Source organism: Amphiura filiformis, chromosome 16, assembly GCF_039555335.1.
Source record: "Amphiura filiformis chromosome 16, Afil_fr2py, whole genome shotgun sequence".
Lineage (NCBI taxonomy): Eukaryota > Metazoa > Echinodermata > Ophiuroidea > Amphilepidida > Amphiuridae > Amphiura > Amphiura filiformis.
In genome coordinates, this window is record NC_092643.1 from 41,026,541 (window position 1) to 41,052,193 (window position 25,653).

General features: G+C 36.8%; 2 protein-coding genes across 2 annotated transcripts; both read right to left on the bottom strand.

Moving 5' to 3' along the window:
• Positions 1 to 1,911: 1,911 nt before the first annotated feature.
• On the bottom strand, positions 1,912 to 2,709 carry LOC140172647 (UDP-glucuronosyltransferase 1-2-like). The gene has a single exon (XM_072195781.1). It carries the CDS (start codon positions 2,707 to 2,709, stop codon positions 1,912 to 1,914), a length of 798 nt encoding a protein of 265 aa, XP_072051882.1.
• A 6,937-nt stretch (positions 2,710 to 9,646) lies between these two features.
• Positions 9,647 to 10,534, bottom strand: LOC140172648 (UDP-glucuronosyltransferase 1-2-like). The gene has a single exon (XM_072195782.1). The coding sequence runs from the start codon at positions 10,532 to 10,534 to the stop codon at positions 9,647 to 9,649; it is 888 nt and encodes a 295-aa protein (XP_072051883.1).
• Positions 10,535 to 25,653: the final 15,119 nt, after the last annotated feature.

Here is a 25,653-nt window from a genome sequence, read left to right on the forward strand (position 1 = left end):
ATATTTTCATTTCATTGTCAAAGCTCGACATTAGTGAAAACCCCCATGTCAATACGACCTTTGGTTACAAAGTTACAACAATTTTAAAATTGAAATGGCTAATGTTGTTACGGTATATTAGATTCATCTTGCTAACCTCTTTCAAAGGAAGTGATGGTTTCGTTGTTAATCCTCCAACTGGAACCACGTGTGGCATTAAAGGCCGAGGAAAATCCAAAACAAAATTAGTGTTGACGAAAAACAATTCAGCTTCACTTAAAGCATCATACGTTGACATTTCCGGCTTGATGTTCAAGTCAACTTTTAACTGGTCGTAGCGATGAAGCATGCGTCGATTAGCAATAGAATTTAAGCTCAAAATCAGAGTATTTGACACACGTCCGAAGAAGCTCAATTTTGTGTCTAATCCTCAGGCCACTGTTGTAATTTCGTTCTGGTATACCAGAACGAAATTCAAATTTGACGATATTGTTGCTAAACGAATTAATCTGCAAGACATTTTTGGCACATAAACATTATGTAGCCAGAGGTTTCCAGTGGTATGAAAATCTTAACATTTTTTGAAAAAGGTGAGGGATGAGGCTGTGGATCACGAAATGCCCTTTTAAATCATATTTTTGAAAATTGTCTAGATTTCGGAGCTAGGACTTTGATCATTTACATTTCATAGTCCGTCTTCATATCGTTATGATTAAACGGTCAACATGTTGACATCTTGCTTAAGTGTTCGAAGGTCGTTTAACGATAAAAAAGGTTTTGATAACATAATCTGCTCAAAGCGGAGTAAGCCCATTTCGTTAAAAAATTAGCTTTGCCGAAAAAGTTGAACAAAAATCGAAGCCTCTTTCAAAATAGGCTCATGTACTGCAACATTTGCATCAATGCTTCAGGCACTTCTGAAATAAATTACTATAGGGGGATGTAATTTTCGTCGGCAGGAGAGGTATGAATATGTCGGTGAGCGGAGTCAATTTTTATGACCCCCCTATCGCGGGCTAAATTTTTTTACGACCCCCCTATCTCGGGTCGAAAATTTTTATGACCCCTCTTCCGCATACACAGACTGACGACAAATTATTCATTGTCGGAACTAAGGAGCGGAGCGCGAAAAACTTTAATGTGAAGAAAGTGCACGGAGCACATTAAATTTCTGATCGTAAGTTTAAAATTGTTGAATTATACAATTAAAGATTGTGTGTATATTTTGATTGTAAGTTAAAAGAATTTTTGGGTCACCAGCCCTTAATAATTCTATAAACCCCTATTTTGGGTGTAAAAAAATTGTGACCCCCCTATTTTTGGGTTAAAAATTCTATGACCCCCAGTATATTCATGACCCCCCCCCCCTTCCGAAGAAAATGACAGCCCCTTAAAATAAAGTACTATTTCATATGGGTTTAATATACTGGGTATGAGCCGAAAATATTTATTTCCCAAAACGTCAGGCCCGGCCAAGAACCATTATGATGGAATTAATGATCCGATTGAAAAAAGCTCTACATATCTACAGCAGCAAACAGGACAGGGTAGAGATGACTATGCAAGTTCGATAGATCGTTAGAGACAAATTAATGATAAAATACGGTAATTATGCGCTGCATTTAGAAAATGAGCGTAAAAAAAAAAAAAAAATATTTGTGAAATTGAAAGGTGACAGGTTAAACACGCGTCCTTTGTGAGCTGTTGAGCCTGTGTGCTGTTTAGCCATTTATTTTGCCCACCCCACCCTCCTCTTGCCAGCGGTCCTGCTAAACGGCAGCGGTAGCAAGAACAACAACAGCGGCAGTGCAATATAAAACACAAAATGAAATTGTTAATGTTGTTGTATAACATTCAACTTGCTAATATTTACCTCTGTCAAAGGACGTGATGGTTTCGTCGTTAATCCTCCAACTGGAACCACGTGTGGCATTAAAGGCGCGGGAAATCCAAAACAAAATTAGTGTTAACGAAAAACAAATCAGCTTTGCTTAAAGTCTCATACAATGATATCTCCGGCTTGATATTTAAGTCAACTTTTATCTGGTGGAGGCCATGTAGCATGCGTCGATTAGGAACAAAGGTCAAGCTCAAAATCAGAGTATTTGACACACGTCCGAAGAAGCTCAATTTTGTGTCTAAACCTGAAACCAACTCGGGAATGTATGCTGGATTTGTAGGGCATACATTGATTTGGGATTGCAGCGACATGCTTACTGCAGTTGGTGATAGAAGCACAAAGGGTGTGTCAAGAAGTTGTGCAACAATACCAACGCAAATATACCATAAATCACCAATGATTAAATCAAACTTTTCTCGATGAAGAAAATCAATTACATGATCATCGATCAAAATAGACCTGCATTGCTTATTATGTATCGTTTCTAAATCGCCAATGTTTGCAATCATAGAGACCATATCGCCACGCTTTCCAGTTTCATCTAGTTTTGTAATCAAATCCTGGAAATCTCCTTCTGTCACTAATGACTTGTAACTCAAGAGGTTATACAGATGTGAAACATTCCCGTTGGATACAGAATCGGCATACATATCGCTGACAAGTACGGTGACTTTATTGCCCCTAGAAGCTAACTCTTTCCCTATCGCAGCCGCAACATAATAGTGACTTCCACCGCCATCTCCACCAAGAATCAAGAAGTGATATGCGCAGGTTGGAATACACAAATTAGTAAAGACCACAGCTAACACCACTAGTGACAAAGAAGCCATGGTAGTGTCTATCTGATCACACCTGGCTCTTACCCGATCGTACCTTATCCATGTTGACTTTTGAAGATAAGCGCTGATCAGTACACGATAAATTATTGCACAAAGACGTGCTATTTCATATACCGGTTTCATGTGCTGTATATGTGATGTGATGTGATCAAGACAAATCAGTCTAAAGTAGACCCAGATCAATTTTGGGATTTTTATATTTTCATTTCATTGTCAAAGCTCGACATTAGTGAAAACCCCATGTCAATACGACCTTTGGTTACAAAGTTACAACAATTTTAAAATTGAAATGGCTAATGTTGTTACGGTATATTAGATTCATCTTGCTAACCTCTTTCAAAGGAAGTGATGGTTTCGTTGTTAATCCTCCAACTGGAACCACGTGCGGCATTAAAGGCCGAGGAAAATCAAACACAAAATTAGTGTTGACGAAAAACAATTCAGCTTCACTTAAAGCATCATACGTTGACATTTCCGGCTTGATGTTCAAGTCAACTTTTAACTGGTCGTAGCGATGAAGCATGCGTCGATTAGCAATAGAATTTAAGCTCAAAATCAGAGTATTTGACACACGTCCGAAGAAGCTCAATTTTGTGTTTAATCCTCAGGCCACTGTTGTAATTTCGTTCTGGTATACCAGAACGAAATTCAAATTTGACGATATTGTTGCTAAACGAATTAATCTGCAAGACATTTTTGGCACATAAACATTATGTAGCCAGAGGTTTCCAGTGGTATGAAAATCTTAACATTTTTTGAAAAAGGTGAGGGGATGAGGCTGTGGATCACGAAATGCCCTTTTAAATCATATTTTTTGAAAATTGTCTAGATTTCGGAGCTAGGACTTTGATCATTTACATTTCATAGTCCGTCTTCATATCGTTATGATTAAACGGTCAACATGTTGACATCTTGCTTAAGTGTTCGAAGGTCGTTTAACGATAAAAAAGGTTTTGATAACATAATCTGCTCAAAGCGGAGTAAGCCCATTTCGTTAAAAAATTAGCTTTGCCGAAAAAGTTGAACAAAAATCGAAGCCTCTTTCAAAATAGGCTCATGTACTGCAACATTTGCATCAATGCTTCAGGCACTTCTGAAATAAATTACTATAGGGGGATGTAATTTTCGTCGGCAGGAGAGGTATGAATATGTCGGTGAGCGGAGTCAATTTTTTATGACCCCCCTATCGCGGGCTAAATTTTTTACGACCCCCCTATCTCGGGTCGAAAATTTTTATGACCCCTCTTCCGCATACACAGACTGACGACAAATTATTCATTGTCGGAACTAAGGAGCGGAGCGCGAAAAACTTTAATGTGAAGAAAGTGCACGGAGCACATTAAATTTCTGATCGTAAGTTTAAAATTTTTGAATTATACAATTAAAGATTGTGTGTATAATTATTTTGATTGTAAGTTAAAAGAATTTTTGGGTCACCAGCCCTTAATAATTCTATAAACCCCTATTTTGGGTGTAAAAAATTGTGACCCCCTATTTTTGGGTTAAAATTCTATGACCCCAGTATATTCATGACCCCCCCTTCCGAAGAAAATGACAGCCCCTTAAAATAAAGTACTATTTCATATGGGTTTAATATACTGGGTATGAGCCGAAAATATTTATTTCCCAAAACGTCAGGCCCGGCCAAGAACCATTATGATGGAATTAATGATCCGATTGAAAAAAGCTCTACATGGGTATTTCTCTGAAAAGGTGTACTATTTGAAGATAGGCAAATATGAATTTGAAAATGATTATAAAAATGTTTCCTTTACATATCTGTAAGGATGTAAGTCTCTAGTGCATGAAAACAATATTTGGCGCAATCTTTAGGGCGCCCTCTATATTATAGAGGGCGTAATCTGCAGGTTGTGCCAGGTGAGCATCATCTCCGTCACATTTAGGCCAAAAAGGAAATAAGGACAAAAAATTGTTAAAACTCTTAATTAGGAGTTTTATGGATAACTTGTAAGTTGCTTGATTCATGTTTGCTTTTTTCATTAAAAAAAATATGATTTTGTACTTTCGTCATTTAGTTGGGACAATGAGAGGCAGGCTGTACGGAAAATGTCATGTATGTCAGTATTTTTTTTATACAAACGTAAGTATATTCATAATTTTGCTTGAAATAACTAAATAAATTTCTATTGACATAGTAAACACATACAATATCAATTACATTTCCAAATAGTAAATTCCAGGTTGTCTGGGTCAAAGGTCAAATAAAGGTCAACAACAATTGTGATGGAGATGACAATGCTGTGATGGAGATGATAGTGATGTGACGGAGATGATATTTCTACACAAATTCCTATAGAGAATCATCTCCGTCACAGACATTTGATTTCAGTAATGTTTTCACACTACTTGAAAATTAAATTCATACAGATGAGAAGGTCTAGAATTGGTAAGCATTTTCTGATAAACTAAACTGGACTTCGCTGTATCTCAAGATCCGGTGATGTGATGGAGATGATGGTGATGTGACGGAGATGATATTTCTACACGAATTCCTATAGAGAATCATCTCCGCCACGGCAAATTGTGACGCCAACTGATGTAGCGGAGATGATGGTTCAGACATTGCTTACGATTAATAGCAGGGTTAATCTTACCCACGTGTTACATATCACCACAACAGCTTGTGGGACATATTCAACCATCATTATTTTCCGGAAAATTTCAACAATAAGACTTATATCAAATTGATCAGAAACGTTTGGAGATGATGTTGAATAAAGGTACGCGCGTGTATACTTGAAGATACCCTCAAAATTGGCAGGAAAAGAGTGCCAATGTGCACCTATTCCGGGTTGATGTTTTTCGTCGTCTGTAAAAGGCAGCGTACAGGGTCAAATTATTGACCTCTGATATTTGGTCTTCACCTCCAGTCGTTTTGATGCCAATGTGACGGCAATGATGCAAAACCAAGGGACAGCAATTTTTTGACACAAATTTTTGAATTATTCCATAATATTGACTTTAGAAGTGGTTTTAAGCATTTAAACATTCTTAGACATGATATTTACCCCAGTCAGTGGTAATTTTCACTTCCCACACTTGCTCACAAAAATACTACAAAATCACTAAAATTCGGTGCGTGACATCGGGACATGGGGTTTTTAGGGGGGTCGTCAGATATTGAAGAATTTTTTGACTCCAAGAAATTAATTTTTCCCCACTTGGATGTTCTTAACTATTTTTATACATACAAAAGTCCATGACTAAGCCAAAAAATGAAAAAAAAATCCGCTTTTAAAACTTTTATGAGCGCCGAAAGTCGCGGGACTTAAAAGTTACTCTTTTCAGAGAATCACCCACATATCTACAGCAGCAAACAGGACAGGGTAGAGATGACTATGCAAGTTCGATAGATCGTTAGAGACAAATTAATGATAAAATACGGTAATTATGCGCTGCATTTAGAAAATGAGCGTTAAGCGTTTGGAAAAATATTTGTGAAATTGAAAGGTGACAGGTTAAACACGCGTCCTTTGTGAGCTGTTGAGCCTGTGTGCTGTTTAGCCATTTATTTTGCCCACCCCACCCTCCTCTTGCCAGCGGTCCTGCTAAACGGCAGCGGTAGCAAGAACAACAACAGCGGCAGTGCAATATAAAACACAAAATGAAATTGTTAATGTTGTTGTATAACATTCAACTTGCTAATATTTACCTCTGTCAAAGGACGTGATGGTTTCGTCGTTAATCCTCCAACTGGAACCACGTGTGGCATTAAAGGCCGCGGAAATCCAAAACAAAATTAGTGTTAACGAAAACAAATCAGCTTTGCTTAAAGTCTCATACAATGATATCTCCGGCTTGATATTTAAGTCAACTTTTATCTGGTGGAGGCCATGTAGCATGCGTCGATTAGGAACAAAGGTCAAGCTCAAAATCAGAGTATTTGACACACGTCCGAAGAAGCTCAATTTTGTGTCTAAACCTGAAACCAATTCGGGAATGTATGCTGGATTTGTAGGGCATACATTGATTTGGGATTGCAGCGACATGCTTACTGCAGTTGGTGATAGAAGCACAAAGGGTGTGTCAAGAAGTTGTGCAACAATACCAACGCAAATATACCATAAATCACCAATGATTAAATCAAACTTTTCTCGATGAAGAAAATCAATTACATGATCATCGATCAAAATAGACCTGCATTGCTTATTATGTATCGTTCCTAAATCGGCAATGTTTGCAATCATAGAGACCATATCGCCACGCTTTCCAGTTTCATCTAGTTTTCTAATTAAATCCTGGAAATCTCCTTCTGTTACTAACGACTTGTAAATCAAAAAGTTAAACAGATGTGAATCATTCCCGTTGGATACAGAATCGGCATACATATCGCTGACAAGTACGGTGACTTTATTGCCCCTAGAAGCTAACTCTTTCCCTATCGCAGCCGCAACATAATAGTGACTTCCACTGCCATCTCCACCAAGAATCAAAAAGTGATATGCGCAGGTTGGAATACACAAATTCGCAAAGACCAGAGCTAACACCACTGGTGACAAAGAAGCCATGGTAGTGTCTATCCGCTCACACATTGCCATAGTCTGATTCGATCAAACCTTGCCTATGTTGACTTTTGAATCTAAAGATAAGCGCTGATCAGTACACGATAAATTGTTAAACAAAGACGTGCTGTTTCATACAGGTTTAATGTACTGGATAAAAGCTCAACTATAATTTCGAACCTCCAATTCATCGCGGGCTCAGCCTGGAACCGTCAGGAAGGACATTATTATTATACAGCCTGTCTCAAAAAAAATTGTGCAAATGGAAACCGCCATCTGTGGCAATTAGATGGTGTGATATGATGCTTACATCAACGTCACCTGAGCAGTCCTAGCTTTTAAATACCGTTTGTTTCATTTATTTTGGTTTCGGCAATCCAGAGATCTGCTTCACTGAATACAAATGTATGAAAACCCGTTTGTGCCACTTTTTAGAAAATTGACTAAAATGTTATATTATCCAAATACCTGTACAGTACAGTTAATAAAAAACATTCATTTGTAGGATTAGAAATGATTATGTAACAACTGCACAGTATAAATGTATTGAAGATGAGGGCAACAAGATGTGTTGCTACAGGTGACGGTCACGGAAGGGGGCTCTGAGTGACCCATGTACACGAACAATAATGTCGGATTCAGCTGCTGCACACTCAGAAATGTGCTTATAATAATAATATTTATTTATTTCTTATATAGCCCATTACATACAAAATCTCAATGCGCTTTACAATATGTTAAAAACACCAAAACTACAAAGATTAATTGCACAAATACATTTCAACTATATCAAAAATAAACAACTGATACCCAGATAAAACTCAGAACCAGCTGAGATGAGACTAGGTTAAAAGGTAAAGTATAAATTTTAAGAAGTTTAAAAAGTTTAAGAAACTTCACTAAATGCATTCGTAAAAAGGTGAGTTTTTAAAATACTCTTAAAATGATTGATGGAATCTGCAGATCTGAGTTGTATAGGCAAGTTATTCCACAAGACTGGAGCTGCATTACAAAAAGCTCTCTCACCATAAAACTTTGTATTGCACTTTGGGACACTCAACAAGCTTTGTGTAGTAGAACGTAGTGATATGTATTAACCAATTATGATTTGATGAAAACCATCAATGGATTTTAAATCTTTAGTGTAAAATTTCAAACGTATAATTATGCATTACGCACAATTATGTGCAATATTTCGTTAACATGATTTTAATTTCACAACAGAGTGTGCAATATTTTGCATGTCTTTTAATATTGAGTCTTGAGTGACAAAGAGAACAGTATTTACCATGACAAAATCATTGACATGTACATGTATTTAACTTTACAGCAGAATGTGAAATATCTATTTATCTTTTAATCTGTTTTAAGTGGAAAAAGAGAATAATTATACCTGTATCATGATAAAACAGTAAAACAATTTTGTATTGTTGTATAGTCGATGCATTCTTTTGATTTCACGAAGGAACTCTTGATTGACATGTACAGCCCTCTTCCCTAGTAAAAGTGGCACAATTGTGATTTTACCCTTTCGTTGTTAACTAAACATATCTCGAGATTAAAACAAGCAAATTGAACAGAACAAACGGCATTCGAGAGTTAAGGCTCCGCCCTTGACGTTGATGTAAGCATCATACCACAATAATATCCCCTAATTGCCAAAGAGGGCGCTTTTTACTTTCACAATTTTTTGAGACAGGCTGTATGGTAAACTCGTGTCGTTATGACCCGATTGAAAAAAGTTTTACACATGTGAGAATCTTGGCTATTTTTATCATTTACTATTCCCGAGAATACAAAACAGCAGCAGGCTGGACAGCCGAGCAAGAGTGTGGGGTTGGTAGATGGATATTCGGGTTTGATGAGCATTAGAGACAAAGATGGATATGCGTTAATTACGCACTGCTTTTCGAAACAAAGGTCGGAAAGGCTGGGAAATATTTAAGAAAGGCGGCAGATTAAATTTGTGTGCGCTCTGTGTACTGTGGAGCCTCCGTTGAGCCGTAGCCATCCACTTGTTGGCTGTCCTGCTAGCAGAAACAATTCTCTTTCTATAGGCCAGCATGCTATAGGCTTTTTAGCTTGACTTGAGCATTTTAATTGCCTCAAGTGTGATATAAAATTCGATTGATTGAGCCCATATTTGTTTGTCGAGCTATGAGTTTAAAAATATTGGACGAGACGTAGGCGAGTTCAATATTTTAAAACTATTGGGCGTAAAGCATCCAATTTTATCATTATTATGTGTTGGATCCAATATTTTCACACACTTGGATTCATCAAAACATAATAATGTCTCTACACGGAGCGATCGTTTAAAACAAACAAACAAACAAACAAACAAACAAACGACAGTGGTACCAACAGAAAGTGCAATAAAACATAATCTGATATTACTTATGTTGTTATGTTAGATTTATCTTGCTAATATTTACCTCTTTCAAAGGAAGTGATGGTTTCGTTGTTAATCCTCCAACTGGAACCACGTGTGGCATTAAAGGCCGAGGAAAATCAAACACAAAGTTAGTGTTGACGAAAAACAATTCAGCTTCACTTAAAGCATCATACGTTGATATTTGGGGTTTGATATTTAAGTCAACTTTTAGTTGGTCGTAGCGATGTAGCATGCGTCGATTAGCAATAGAATTTAAGCTCAAAATCAGAGTATTTGACACACGTCCGAAGAAGCTCAATTTTGTATCTAATCCTGAAACCAACTCGGGAATGTATGCTGGATTTGTAGGGCATACATTGATTTGGGATTGCATTGACATGCTTACTGCAGTTGGTGTAAGAAGCGCAAAGGGTGTTTCAAGAAGCTGTGCAACAAGACCAACGCAAATATACCAAAAATCACCAATAATTAAATCAAACTTTTCACTATGAAGGAGATCAATAACAGGATCATCGATCAAAATGGATCTGCATTGCTTGTAAAACAAGATTTCTGCTAAGGCAATGTTTTTAATCATAGATACCATGTCTCCACGCATTCCAGTTTCAACTTGATTTGCAAGTACATTCTGGAATTGGTCTTCTGTCACTAATGACTTATATATCACGAAGTTAAACAGTTGTGAATCCTCCCCTTTAGATACAGATTTGGCGTACATATCGCTGACAAGTACAGTGACATTGTTGCCTCTATAGACCAACTCTTTTCCTATCGCAGTTGCGTCATAATAGTGACTTCCACCGCCATCTCCACCAAGAATCAAGAAGTGATATGCGCATGTTGGCATGCACAAATTAGCAAAGACCAGAGCTAACACCACTGGTGACAAAGAAGCCATCGTAATATTATGTTAGTGTCTATCCGATCACACCTTGCAACGCCATATAGTCTTATCCGATCTACCTCGACCATTTTGCCCTTTGAATTGAGAAGATAAGCGCTGTTAAGGGCACGATGTTACGGTCACTAATTGACCCAGGCCAAAATCACTTGCTACCGAGTTCACTCAACACAAACACTCAAGCATGCTGTTTAATGTATAGACCAAACTTATGATTATTTATTAGTGACGTATGGCTGTCATATCAAATCACAATATAAGATCATACAAGAATTAAACTTCGAGGAATTACTACACAGATTTTCTTTTACTATGGTTACTTCTCTAACCTAGGACTTTGATAAACTAGCTCTCAACAGTACGTACGTGAACCCCGGACCTGAACCTTGTACCTAGGACTTTGATAAATTAGATATATGACACACTTTCTTCTTATGGTGCCATGTCACCTTGCTTATTTTTCCCATCACGTGTTACATACTGCAGTTACTGTCCGTTTTCCTATACACAATACACAGTGCTCTTTCCCATTGACGCGTGACCTCTACAAATAGCCCTACGTTAAAAGTATGGGGATATGACTAGTTAACGTCGCTGTGTGAAAAATAACCGGCCAATATTAAAAGTACTCTTCTAAAGTTCTAGAAAATATAGTTTTTTAACATGTCCTAAATTTTAGCTAATTTAGATGTTTGGAAATATTCGTACTTTGGTGTTTTAGTTAATGTTATAGGTAATAGTACTTTGCCTAGTTAACGTCGCTGTGTGAAAAATAACCGGCCAATATTAAAAGTACTCTTCTAAAATTCTAGACAATATAGTTTTGTAACATGTCTTAAATTTTTAGCTAATTTAGATGTTTGGAAATATTCGTACTTTGGTGGTTTAGGAAGGATATGTAAACGACAGATAACACCAAAAATATGAAGAAATTATTTCCAAACCGTGTTAAGTCAACAATCATTATGTTGCTCATTTTCAAGAATGCTGGTTTACAAAAAGCAGGCAATTGTCTCATTTCGTGAACAAAGCTACACATACCATTGTTTCCTTTCGTTTCCTTTATAATCGGTTACCCAACTGAAGCTATAATACCAGCTTTATTGCGATATCGCACATGAAAACAGACACTTGTGCACAACCAGAGAAGATCCGATTTAATCAGTTGAGCTGTTTCAATGAGTGTTATCTTGGTTTAATAGCTTTTAATGGGGTTAAGTCCTGCAAAGGTCGAGATGAATTCTACTGTAGACATGACTGCATCATGAACGATTATTCTCATGAATGCCCAAGAGCACCAGCAGCAACAACAACAATACCAAAAGCAGCAGCAACAAGAACAAAAGCAACAAAAACCGTATCAATAATAGTGGAAACATGCTACCCTCATTTACTAAATAACTCGATCTCGAACTAAGCACTTTTATGTACAAGTATAATACCAATCAGTTACCAAAGGCCTTCAATAGTTATTTTGTTGAGCAGAGGAATCACCTCAGGTATCACACAAGAAACGCTGAAGATTACAAGATCTGTCTTACAAAAACAGAGTTTGCTAACAAAACAATAAGAACCGCCGGGCCAAGAAAATGGCACTCGATTGACAGATGCGCCAAAACGGCTACATCAGTAAAACTCTTTAGATCCCAAATTAAAACAAACCTTATAGAAATGTACACTTAATACCTCTTAGTTTGGATTTACTTATTTTATTTTTCTCCTTTTAAAACAAAAAATCGATTAAAATTAACTGATCTCTTAGCATTTATACTATATTCACAAAATGTCAGCTTTCTTGTGCGATATACGTACGTGAGCAAATGTTATGAAATCCTAATTTATATTCTGCATGTTCTTTATTCATCATTTTTCCTGCTTAGTTCGTTCTACATGAATGTATGAAAGAGGGTGGGGGGTGTTTGTATGTATGTAATTGTATTTTATTAGACAAATTAAGAAACTTAGGCTAAGGTTAAGGGGGTGCTTGTTCAGGCCTTTTTGGCCTTCTGAGCATCTCCTCATTCAAATGTGTTGTTTTGCTGTTATTGTATTGTTGTATTTTGAATGAAATAAAGATTGATTGATAACTATACTAGTTAATTGCTAATATTTACCTCTTTTAATAGAATCGATGGTTTCGTTGTTAATCCTCCAACTGGAACCACGTGTGGCATTAAAGGCCGAGGAAAATCGAGTACAAAATGAGTGTTAATAAAATACAATTCAGCTTCACTTAAGGGGGTACTACACCCCCTGGCCAATTTTGTGTCTATTTTTGCATTTTTCTCAAAAATTATAGCACATTGTTGACAAGTAAGATATTTATATTATAGGGGCAAGGACTACAACTACTGTGCTGAAAATTCAGCAAGTCAAAGCAAGTAGTTATTGATTTATTGATCAAATATTGGTTTTCCCTCATTTTTGACTGTAACTCCACAACTGTTGTCTGTGCTGAAATAAAATTTCCATTACAGTAGTTGTAGTCCTTGCCCCTATAAAATACATAACTTACTTGTCTCAAATGCGCTATAATATTTGAGAAAAATGCAAAAATATGCAAAAAAATTGGGCAGGGGTGTAGTACCCCCTTAAAGCTTCGTATGTCGATATTTCTGGCTTGATGTTTAACACAGGTTTTGTCTGGTCGTAGCGATACAACATGCGTCGATTAACAACATAATTCAAACTCAGAATGAGGGTATTTAACACACGTCCGAAAAAGTTCAATTTGGTATCAAAGCCCGAAACCATATCTGGAATATACGCTGGATTTGAGGGGCATACATTGATTTTAGAGTACATTGAGTGGCTTACTGCAATTGGTGATAGAAGTCCAAATGGTGTGTCAAGAAGCTGAGCTACCAAGCTTACGCATATGTACAAGATATCTCCAATGATTAAGTCAAACCTTTCTTGATTAAGAACATCAATTATATGATCGTCGACCAAAATAGACTTGCATTGATTGAAAGTCAAAGTTTCTGCTAAAGTAGTGACTTCAACCATAGAGACCATATCTCCACGCATTCCAGTTTCAACTAATTTAGCAAGTAAATTCTGGAGTTCTTAATATGACTTGTAAATCACAAAGCGAAACAGATGTGAATTATCGCGTTTAGATTCAGAATCGGCATACATATCGCTGACAAGTACGGTGACATTATTGCCCCTAAACGCTAACTCGTTCCCTATCGCAGTTGCAGCGTAATAATGGCTTCCACTCCCATCTCCACCAAGAATCAAAACGTGATACGCATAGGCTGGGAAGAAAAAATGTGTAAAGATCAGAACTAACACATTTGGTGAAAATGATGCCATGTTTATGATGTTGGGGTTTACAGCATCTTATGTATTCTTGCACGTTTTACCATACCGTTTGGGTGGATTGCAAATGGGGAAGATATCAACATGGAATTGACCTTTTCTTACCAGGCCATACCAGCAATATTCACCAGCACGAGAGCAGAGAGTAAAGTCTACCGGTTGCTAAGTACGAATCTGAAAGGCGATATCAAAATTATTTTTAAAAAAAAAAAAAAAAAAAGAAAAAAAAAAGAAAAGCCGAACGCAGAAATGAAAAGTGACCGATACAGGGCGGAGCGTCAAAATAACAAGTAATTTTATCCAAACTTTATGCTTCTGTATCTTAAAGGCGATCGATTGACGACTTTTGTCAGACGTAAATAAATGTGATGCAATCAAGCAAAATCAGTCGGAACTCGGATATATTAAATTTTCAGTTTCTTGTAGGATAGTAAAAAGCATTTACAAAGCTGCATTTTGCAGAAAACCCCATTGAAATTGAACAACCAGTTCCAAAGATATGAGCAATTATTAGAGTTTCCAAAACAACAGGAAACAAAAGGAAATATTTCCTTTGTATGGCTATATATCAAAATCAATATTTCCGAGTTCCCACTGATTTTGCTTGATCGCATCACAAAATGGTGGAAAAAATGACCTAGTCAAAGCTGTAACAATGGCGTTTGTAGTTTATATCAGTACATTCCTTGTGGATATTAAAATTCACAATCTTAAAATTGGAGTATATATGTTTATTTTATTATTTTTATTACGCTATAAGTTGTTAAAGGTGCAAATGAAATATGCAATACATACTGAAATTGACCTTTTACAAGGCGTTAAACTGGATCTTGTGAACGAACAAAACACCGCAAAAAAAAATGCAGTTTTGTGGGCCTTAATTTCTGAAAATAGTTAAAAACTGGAAATTAGCCCTTTTAGGTCAAACAATTTGCGCCCAATTCAAGATTTCACTCCATTAGAGGTGGATACCTGCTGTCAGTACTGGATAAGACAAGATTATGGAACACCCACAGTGTGTGGAACACCGGTGTTTTTAGTGGTCTAGCGCCCCTCTCTTTGATGTTGTTAAAGTAGTTCACATTAACGTGACAAAATGCAAATCTGAAAGAAAGGTCCACTTTTTTCTGTAAAAACGTTGACAATCTGTCCTTAAATCACAAAAGGTCCACTTTTGAGCCGATCGTACCCCAATAAAACCTGGCTATGGGCCTGTGTCGCCCTTCCATTCTGACTTTTTTGTATCAATGTAGCTCTCCTTATTTCGCTTCCTCCCCCTCCGAATCAGTCTCCCCTCTTTCTCCCCGGTCGCTTCTCTCTCCTCTCATGTTCTTCTTTTTCTAGTCTTTCCGTCTCTCCCTCTTTCTCCCTCGCCCCCTATTCAGTCTGTGAGTCTCAAGTATCCCCTCCTTGCAAAGTTTATCAGTATGATTAACTTATGACTGACAAAAATCAGATTCTGCAAAAAATAAATATTTAAAATAAACTCGATTCTCAAAACCTCAAGTGTTCCCTTCATCCAATCAGAAATGTTTTTATATCGAACAAAAGCTAACACTTCCCGCTAAAAACAGTTGTTTTTTCATTAAGTCAACAAATGACGCAATTCAATGTTTATAGCAAGACGAATGTGGTAAATTGGTTGAAATCAACCTATTCACGCACAATGTTTGACCTAAAGGTAGGTTTTAAAAGTCTAAACCGTAAGTGATCCTTACAATATTTAAAATTTTTTATGTCATTAAATGAAAGACCACACTTATATTGTACATATGCTAGCTTCATTTTAATGAACAATGGCCAATTCTCTTTAAATTGCAAATTTTTTGTCATACGGTTGTAAATTCAATGAACTATGATTTTGCTAAAGAGCGCTTGCAAATTGATATGGTGCTAACACTTCAAAATAACAATGAGATCTGAAACCGAGAACGAGAACAGAAACCAACACTTAAAAGATAAAAGACCCTAAGTATATGGCACACTCTCTCCACACGTATCATGTCACCATCATGTATTATATCACTTACACATAAATTCTAGAGAGTTCATTGGTTGATTACCATTTATCATTTTTACTATCACCCTCTCCGTGTGATAGTCTTTACCATCATGTGCTCTGCCGTAGTGCGCCTGCGCCAAGCCGTGCGCTGTCTCTTGGACTCGCCGATTTAGTTATGGGGTGGACCCCAAAAATGTGAAGTATATCACGGCAAAACATGGTGTTATGTTGATGAAAAAATGTAATTTCTTACCTTAAATAGTAGTTTAGTAATATGTGTGAGTTATGTATGAGTGATATAAAACACATATTAACTGTCTTAAATTCGTGTAATGGTCGAAATATAATCACTCGGTGAAAGATGTGTTGTTCCATTCCACTCGCCGTTCCGGCTCGTGGAATGGAACAATCCATCTTTCACCTCGTGATTATATTTCGACCATCACACTCATAGACAGTTAATATTTGTATACTAGTCAACGATTATTCTCAAGAATGCCCAATAGCATCAGCGACATTTTCCCCCAAATGACCACAAAATTTAGGTGTTTTAGAAAAAAATGTATATCTTCAATACATATGATGCACGGATTTTCCTCCCAGCTACATTCACTTTAAGTACATATGATCAGATTTATAAATTTTTTTTCGAGGACTGTTAATATCAAAAATATCAATACATTAATAATTTGCCTTAAAATTTGCATATATTATATTTCATTGTCAAGCCTCCAAATGGAACCACGTGTGACATTCAAGGCCGAGGAAAATCAAAACCAAATTAGCTCAAAATGAGTGTTGATGAAAAACAATTCAGCTTCACTTAAAGCTTCGTATGTCGATATTTCTGGTTTCATGTTAAACACCAGAATTCAAGTTCAGAATTAGGGTATTTGACAGACGTCCGAAAAAGTTCAAGTTTGTATTAAAGCCCGAAACCAAAACTAGGGCATATATTGCTTTGGATACTACTATAATGGTGATCAGTCTATAATATCGAATTGATTAATTCGAATTAAACAATTAATTGCCAGTAGACAGGAAGTCTAGAAAGTTGACCTCAACCCTGTAGGTGGTCTTCCTGTGCTTTTGAATGGGACAGCAGTAACCTTGGCCAATTTGTAGACCAAAATTTTGGATTGTTCAGATTTTTTTCTAATTTTGTGAGAGCATAACAAGACTATCCGTCGATGGATTTTTATTTCCGTCAGTAAATATTTTTTAAATTAGGTTTTTCATAACATATTTAAAAGGCAGAGACCCTTGCTGTATAATAGATTAGCTAGGTAAGTTTTGAGTAACCTTAGTGAAAATTATCAAAAAAATGCCTTTTCTTTTGTGTGTGTGTAGGGTCCATCACCTGTCACTTGGTAGTCTTGTAACATGTCTAATGGCGCTGCCCATGGCCAGGATCGATGAATTGTTTAATTCGAATTAATCAATTCGATATTATAGGCTGGTGATAGAAGCGCAAAAAAGGGCACAGGTTTTCAATTAAGCTGTTTGGTTTATTATATAGTGCACGGCTAGTACCTGTACCAAACTTGTACCTAGGACTTTGATAAACTAGCTTTCAACTTTCCGTGCCTGAGTCCCGGGCATGAACCTTGTACCTAGGACTTTGATAAACTAGCTTTCAACTTTCCGTGCCTGAGTCCCGGGCATGAACCTTGTACCTAGGACTTTGATAAACTAGCTTTCAACTTTCCGTGCCTGGGTCCCGGGCATGAACCTTGTACCTAGGACTTTGATAAACTAGCTTTCAACATTCCGTGCCTGGGTCCCAGGCATGAACCTTGTACCTAGGACTTTGATAAAATTAGGTATATGTCACACTCTCTCCACATGGTGTCATGCCATCTTGCCTATTTTTCACCATGTGCTAGTTTCAGCGATGGCAGCAGCAAAGCTCCCAAGCAAAGCAAAGCTCCCAAGAGGAAGATTCAGGAGGAAACCAGCAAAGTACAAAGTAAAGTACAAAGTAGCAACACTGATAACAACAATACCTAAAGCAGCAGTAACAAAAACTAGATATAATTATCTTTGGTCTAAGACCACTAAGTCCCTTAATGACCTATGACCCCAAAATCTTTGAACACCCATATACATTGGCTAATGTCAATGCATGTGTGCACATGGCATCATATGAAAAGCTTTGGCTTCAAAACGATTCTCTTATAAATGCATCTACGCACAGTTCCTGCCACCTCGATACACCCGAGTACACAGATATTTTCAAGCGCAGCGAGTCTAGCTTCTACGCAGTATGTGTTTGTACTACACGGTTGAGTGCATAGCATCATAAGAGCTGTGACAGAGCATCATAAGAGCTGTGTGAGATCTAGTGGAAAATAGGCATCTGTGAAAGCGTTCCCTTCATCCAATCAGATTTTTTTTTATATCGAACGATAACTAACACTTTTTCCATTACGTCAACAGATGACGCAATTCAATGTTTATAGCAAGGCGAATGTGGTAAATCTGTTGAAAACGGCATATCCAAGCACATTTTTTGACCTAAATGTAGGTTTTAAAAGTCAAAACCTCAAATGTTCCTTACAATATTTTTTTTCAAATTTTGTGTCATTAAATAAAAGAGTACACTTATATTGTCCATAATTATACTAACTTCATTTCAATGAGCAATTGCCAATTCTCTTTAAATTGCAAATCATGTGCAAAAAGTTACTATTTTCGCCTGTTTTGTCATACGGTTGTAAATTCAATGAACTATAACTTTGCTAAAAAACGCTTACAGATTGATATGCACTCTGCTATGTAGAAGAGGCATTTTGAAGGTTTCGTGTCAGACCGGAAGTGACCCCTTAATGAACTTTGACCCCAGACAAAAAATACCACATACACTGTGTAACATTCATGTGTGAATATACCGTCACTCTGCTATGATTTTTCTGGCTAATAACAATTGTTAGTGGTATTTGATTTTAGACCGGAAGTGACCAATAAATGACCTTTGACCCCAAATAAAAATAAAAACAACATATCCAATGTATTCATGTATTAACATACCGCCCTATGATATGTTTTATTGGCTGATACATTTTGAAAGTATTTGGTTTTACATTGGAAGTGACTCCTTAGGTCAAAAGTGCTAAAGCAAATGTAAAGGGCGACAAAAGAAACTAGACATAACTGTGGTCTAAAACCACGAACACAGACGTGGCGTGACCCCTTAATGACATTTGACCCTAAAATCTATGAATATCCCAAGGACATTGGCTAATGTAATGTGTGCACGTGGCATCACTCTGCTATGTAATTTGTGGCATTGTTTAGGTTTTTTGACCCTTTAATGTCCTTTGACCCCAAATGAAACTACCACGTGTTCACTGGATAACAATCAAATCATGTGTGAATATACCGTCACTGTGCTATGTTTTTCTTGACTAATAATGTTTTGAAGGTATTTGATTTTATACCGGTAGTGACCACTTAATATCCTTATACCCCTAATCTATGTATGATTCATAGGCACTGGGTAATAGCAATGCATGTGTGCAAGTTGCGTCATTGCCATACGTAATTTGTGGGAGAAGTAGCATTTTGAAGGTATTTTGTTTTATACCGGAAGTGACCCCATAATGACCCCAAATTTAAAATACCACATATACATTGGGTAACCACAATTCACATGTGAGCATACTGTCACTCTCCTAAGGTATTTGGTTTTATACCGGAAGTAACCCCTTAAATTAAGGCTTCATGACCTTTGATCCCAAATTTGTGTATGATTTACAGATACTGGGTAATAAAAATGCAAGTGGTGTTACTGTCCTACGTAATTTGTGGGAGAAGTAGCATTTTGAGTTGAAATCACGTTATTTGACATGACCTTTGACCCCACGAGTTTAATTTAACATGTATGGTCATGGTCAGTTAAGTTGCCAAGTTAGGTCAAACTAACGTCACGGCTTTGTAACTAAAGCACCCAAAACCATGTCAACAAAAGTGGAAACATTCAGTAAAGTAACTAGTAAATTGCTGATATTTACCTCTTTTAATGGAAGTGATGGTTTCGTTGTTAATCCTCCAACTGCAACCACGTGTGGCATTAAAGGCCGAGGAAAATCGAGGACAAAATGAGTGTTAATAAAATACAATTCAGCTTCACTTAAAGCTTCGTATGTCGACATTTCTGGCTTGATGTTCAATACAGCTTTTAGCTGGTCGTAGCGATATAACATGCGTCGATTAACAACATAATTCAAGCTCAGAACTAGAGTATTTGACACACGTCCGAAGAAGTTCAATTTTGTATCTACGCCTGAAATCAAATCTGGAATGTACGCTGGATTTGTGGGGCATACATTGATTTGGGAATGCATTGACTGGCTTACTGCCATTGGTGATAAAAGTGCAAAGGGTGTGTCCAGAAGCTGAGCTACTAAGCCCACGCATATGTAATAGATATCTCCAATGATTAAGTCAAACTTTTCTAGATTAAGAAAATCAATAACAAGATCGTCGACCAAAATGGACTTGCATTGATTAAAAGTCAAATTTTCTACTATTTCAAAGGCTCTAACTATAGAGTGAATGTCTCCACGCATTCCATTGTCAACGCCATTTTCAAGTAAAGTCTGTAATTGTTCTTCCGTCACTAATGACTTGTAAATCACGAAGTTGAACAGATGCGCGTTGTTATCCTGTTTTGACGCCGAATCAGCGTACATATCGCTGACAAGTACAGTAACATTATTGCCTCTATAGACCAGTTCTTTACCAATAGCAGTTGCAGCATAATAGTGACTTCCACTGCCATCCCCACCAAGAATCAAAAAGTGATACGCGCAGGATGGAAAGACGAAATGAGCAGAGATTAGAAGTGACACGACTGTTGACAATAATGCCATATTTAAGATGTCAGTGTTTACAACATGCCATGCATGTGTGCAAGTTCTACAACACGATTGGATGGATTGAAACAAGGGCGAATGTGAATATATATTTGCAACATGAACCGGTACGAGGTCAGAGAGTAAAGTCTACCGATTGCTAAGCACGAATCTGAAAGACGATATCAAAATGCATTTATAGTACTTCAGATAAATCAATATTTTGGTCACAATATTGAACCCACAGAGATACAAACAAGAGAATGGGCATAATTTATGCACCATTTGTGGGTCATTTATTAGGAAAAATTAATATTTAAGGGGTCAAAGTTTATAACACAGTAGTCAAAATCTAAAATTACTCAAATTTTGTTAAAATTAGGGCTGTTGAAGGGGGCGGCAAAATTCACCTTCTCTGCAAACCCCCACGGATAAAGAGTGGCATGGGTACGCCACTGATATAAGTTAACCGAGAAATGAACGGCACAATCCCCGTCGAATTGTTAAGTAACTTTTATTTCTAACCGTGTGCAAAACTAACTATCATTTCTTTCATTGGATAGCTATTGCAGCCCACCAACCCTGTAGTTAAGAAGCTAGCAAATAATTCCTAATATCTCATACCCTCGTTTGTATGCATTTCTCTAATCCTGCCTCACATGGCAAGGACTATTAAGCCAATTTAATCTTGCAGTGATACTATACAGAGTATGAAATTGTTAGCCTACTACCCTTGCTGATTTTAGAAAAGTTCACCCCATTTAGCGGTTCACTGCAATTATGGTCGTCACTGGTGTCAACTTAACCAAACTTGAGTACAGTTGCCAGTGTAAAACTCTACCTGAGTAAAGTTCACTCTATTGACGACCATTATTGCCCTGTACACCACATGGAGTAAATTTTACCGCGTATTTTAAGTGTGCAGCAGCAGTAACAACAACAATAACAATAACATCAGCAGCAGGAACATGAACAAAAATAACCAAAATCATAGTGGAAACATGCTACCATTATTCAGTAAATAACTAGTAAATATGCTGATATTTACCTCCTTTAATGGAAGTGATGGTTTCGTTGTTAATCCTCCAACTGGAACCACGTGTGGCATTAAAGGCCGAGTAAAATCAAACACAAAGTTAGTGTTGACGAAAAACAATTCAGCTTTACTTAAAGCTTCGTATGTCGACATTTCTGGCTTGATGCTTAATACAGATTTTATCTGGTCGTAGCGATATAACATGCGTCGACTAAAAACAAAATTCAAGCTCAGAACTAGAGTATTTGACACACGTCCGACAAAGTTCAATTTTGTATCAAAGCCTGAAACAAAATCTGGAATGTACGCTGGATTTGTGGGACATACATTGATTTGGGAATGCATTGACTGGCTTACTGCTATTGGTGCTAAAAGCGCAAAGGAAGTGTCTAGAAGCTGAGCTACCAAGCCGACGCAAACGTAATAGATATCACCAATGATTAAGTCAAACTTTTCTTGATTAAGAAAATCAATTACAGGATCGTCGACCAAAATAGACTTGCATTGATTAAAAGTCAAATTTTCAGCTAATTCTAAGGTTCTAACTATAGAGTACATGTCTCCGCGCATTCCATTGTCAACGATATTTTCAAGTAAAGTCTGTAATTGTTCTTTGGTCACTAATGACTTGTAAATCACGAAGTTGAACAGATGCGCGTTATTATCCTGTTTTGACGCCGAATCAGCGTACATATCGCTGACAAGTACAGTAACAGTATTGCCTCTATAGACTAGTTCTTTCCCAATAGCAGTTGCAGCATAATAGTGACTTCCACTGCCATCCCCACCAAGAATCAGAAAGTGATACGCGCATGATGGAAAGACGAAATGAGCAAAAATTAGAAGTGAAACGACTGTTGACAATGATGCCATGTTTAAGATGTTAGTGTTTACAACATACCATGCATGTTTGCAAGTTCTACAACACCGATTGGATGGATTGAAACAAGGGCGAAATATGAATATATATTGGCAATTGGAACCGGTACAAGGTCAGAGAGTAAAGTCTACCGATTGCTAAGCACGACTCTGAAAGACAATATCAAAATGCATTTATAGTACCAAGGTGATACAAGCAAGAGAATGGGCATAATTATGCACTATTTGTGGGTCAAAGTTAGATTAGGTTATAAATCTTTTCAACTGGACTTACTATTTGTGTTGACTACAGTACAGGGTGTAACAATAAAATTTATACAATTGCATTTTGACTTCTCAGGAAAAAACTAAAACAGTTATGGCAAAAATGTTATATGCAATACAATTAGTACTATCTTGGCTACAAGAAGACGTTTAGTTGGTTTCTTTACTAGCTTTGGTTCAAAAGTTATGTCCACTTAACTAAATCGTCCCGAAAACGTGTTGGGCCACTTTTGCCGTGTTTGCGCATATCAAGTTTGAACCACCTAGATATGCTTATCGTGCATTAAACATAAAAGAACTGACACAAAAGAATTATAAGTGGTGTTTCTTCATATAATTAACATGAACTTAATATTAAATTTCTTTAAAATCTATAAATGAAGTCATAAAATTTCTTTCAAATTATCTTATAAATGAAGTAATTTCTCATATCCCTGAGATATCATTGGTAAAACTGAGAATAGTTTTTGCATCCATATACAAAACAATAAAATTTTGAATTAAGTTCAGCTGGGCTTCTAGCTGTTCTGGGGCGACCACTATTGCCAGCATTTCTGTTAACAAATTCTATATACTTCTCATATTTATATGTAATTGTAAGCCTTAATGGAAGACGTGAGTTTTGAAAATGAGCTATAAACAATCTTATGGTTTCTGCTTGACTCCATGTGCTACCGAATGCCACAACCATAAAAATACGCTCTTCCAACGTGAATGGGGGTTGAAGTTGTTGAGCTGCAGCCACGATTTCTAGTAAATGAGGTTGTTATGTCAGTGCTTAGTTGTGACTTTCAAACCCCATTGTTTAAACTACCTATCATAAGAGCACCGCCCAACTGGTCCATGGTTCAACTCTATTCAGTCACTTTAGTAACACTTAGACAAAAGTGGCCCAGGCGGTTTTAAGACTAGGTTACATAATTGGCCATATCTTCACTTGTATACCAAAATTGTACACATTTTATTGTTACACCCTGTATATGGCAGAGATATGACATAAGAACTCAGTCTTCAAATGATTCTGTCGGTGTGGGTCACTTATCAGGAAAAACCGTTAGTCAATTGACAGTCCCAGAATTAAGAGGTCAAAGTTTATAATACAGTAGTTAAAATTTAAAATTACGATTAAAAAAATTAAAACGATTCGGGCTGTTGAAGGGGGTGGCAAAATTCACCTTCTCTGCAAATACCCACGGGTAAGGGATGGCATGGGTACGCCACTGATATGAGTTAACCGAGAAATAAACGGCACAATCCCGTCAAATTGCTGTAAAGTAACTTTCATTTCTAACCGTGTGCAAAATGGAAGTTAGCCTTTATTTCCAAGTGCAATAGATATCACCAATGATTAAGTTAAACTTTTCTCGATTAAGAAAATTAATTACAGGATCGTTGACCAAAATAGATTTGCAATGATTTAAAGTCATATTATCTGCGATTTCAAAGGCTTTAACCCATCTCCACGTATTCCATTTTCAACTGCATTTTCAAGTAAAGTATTTATACATTGTTCTTCTGTCACTAACTTGTCAATCACGAAAATAAATAGATGCGTGTTGTTGTTTTGTTTGAGCAAAGGTTAACATGTTGAGTATTACGATATGTACTTAAAACCCTCAATATTTTTCAAAATTCTGTTGTTTTACACGATTATATTGTAGTTTATTAAACCAACATCCCCTGCAAAAATCAAGACCCTAGGTGCTGTAGTTTTATCAAAATCCGAGATTTTGAATAAAACGGAGGAACCGTCGTTTTATTATTACGATGGAAATATTAGTCGAACACAGTACGTACATGGCGTGCGGGACGGCGGTGATCCGACAACAGTGGATCGTACCGTAACACGACCGAAGGAGTGATACGTATTGGCGACATCGGCGCTGGTAGTAAATTCCAATTTGTTTTGCTTTGCCTTAGTTGTTCGGCTCAAAATTAAAAGATGACATATCTGACAGTAAAAGCTAACATTTTATGGCAAAGAAATACTAATCTATTTTGTATGAAAATATTATAATATGGCTTTAAAGTGTATGTAGCTAGAACTTTCGTATTGAAGATATACATGACGTTTCGAAAAGACCTATACATTTTTAGGTGCTCTTTTATGAAACGTCTTGTATATCTTCTACAGGGTGTCCCAGAAACAAAACACCCGGTGAATGAATTTGGACGTAAGTCAAGACATAGACATTGGAATAAAGAAAAAATAAAATGTAGCGCGTAGCTCATTTTATTGTACATCATATACGCAAATGTTATTTGATTCGGTTGACTGGTTGCGAAGAAATTACCTATTACTTAATGCAACCATCAATGCAGTTCATTCCTAGTTTGATCAACAGGCGCTTTTTTCATAATCGCTCACCCAATCCTAAAGTTTGCGTATCTCATTAAATTTAGTCCTCATTATCTATTTTATAATTCATCGGTGCTTTATATTCATACTTTCACTGAAGATGAACAGCAGTTTGTTCGAGAAAACTTCTGCAATTGGAAACTTCCCAACTTTAATTCTTTATGTTTTGCAAATATGTAATATTTTAACTTTCCGAAAAACATTTGACCCAAGAATGACAATGACCAAGTGTTTACAGTTTACGTGTGAATATTGATACCATACAACTTATGTTGACGTTTTAAAAGATTTAAACTTTGCATTACAATTTCTTTGAAATATTCCAAAACATTAATGTGTGTGAGATTTTTTTAGCTATCTTGAATTCTTTATGCAATAATTCTTTATGCAATA

Bases quoted from the DNA above. Each gene is read 5' to 3' on its own strand.
- LOC140172647 (XM_072195781.1), bottom strand. From the start codon at position 2,709: ATGGCTTCTTTGTCACTAGTGGTGTTAGCTGTGGTCTTTACTAATTTG.
- LOC140172648 (XM_072195782.1), bottom strand. From the start codon at position 10,534: ATGGCTTCTTTGTCACCAGTGGTGTTAGCTCTGGTCTTTGCTAATTTG.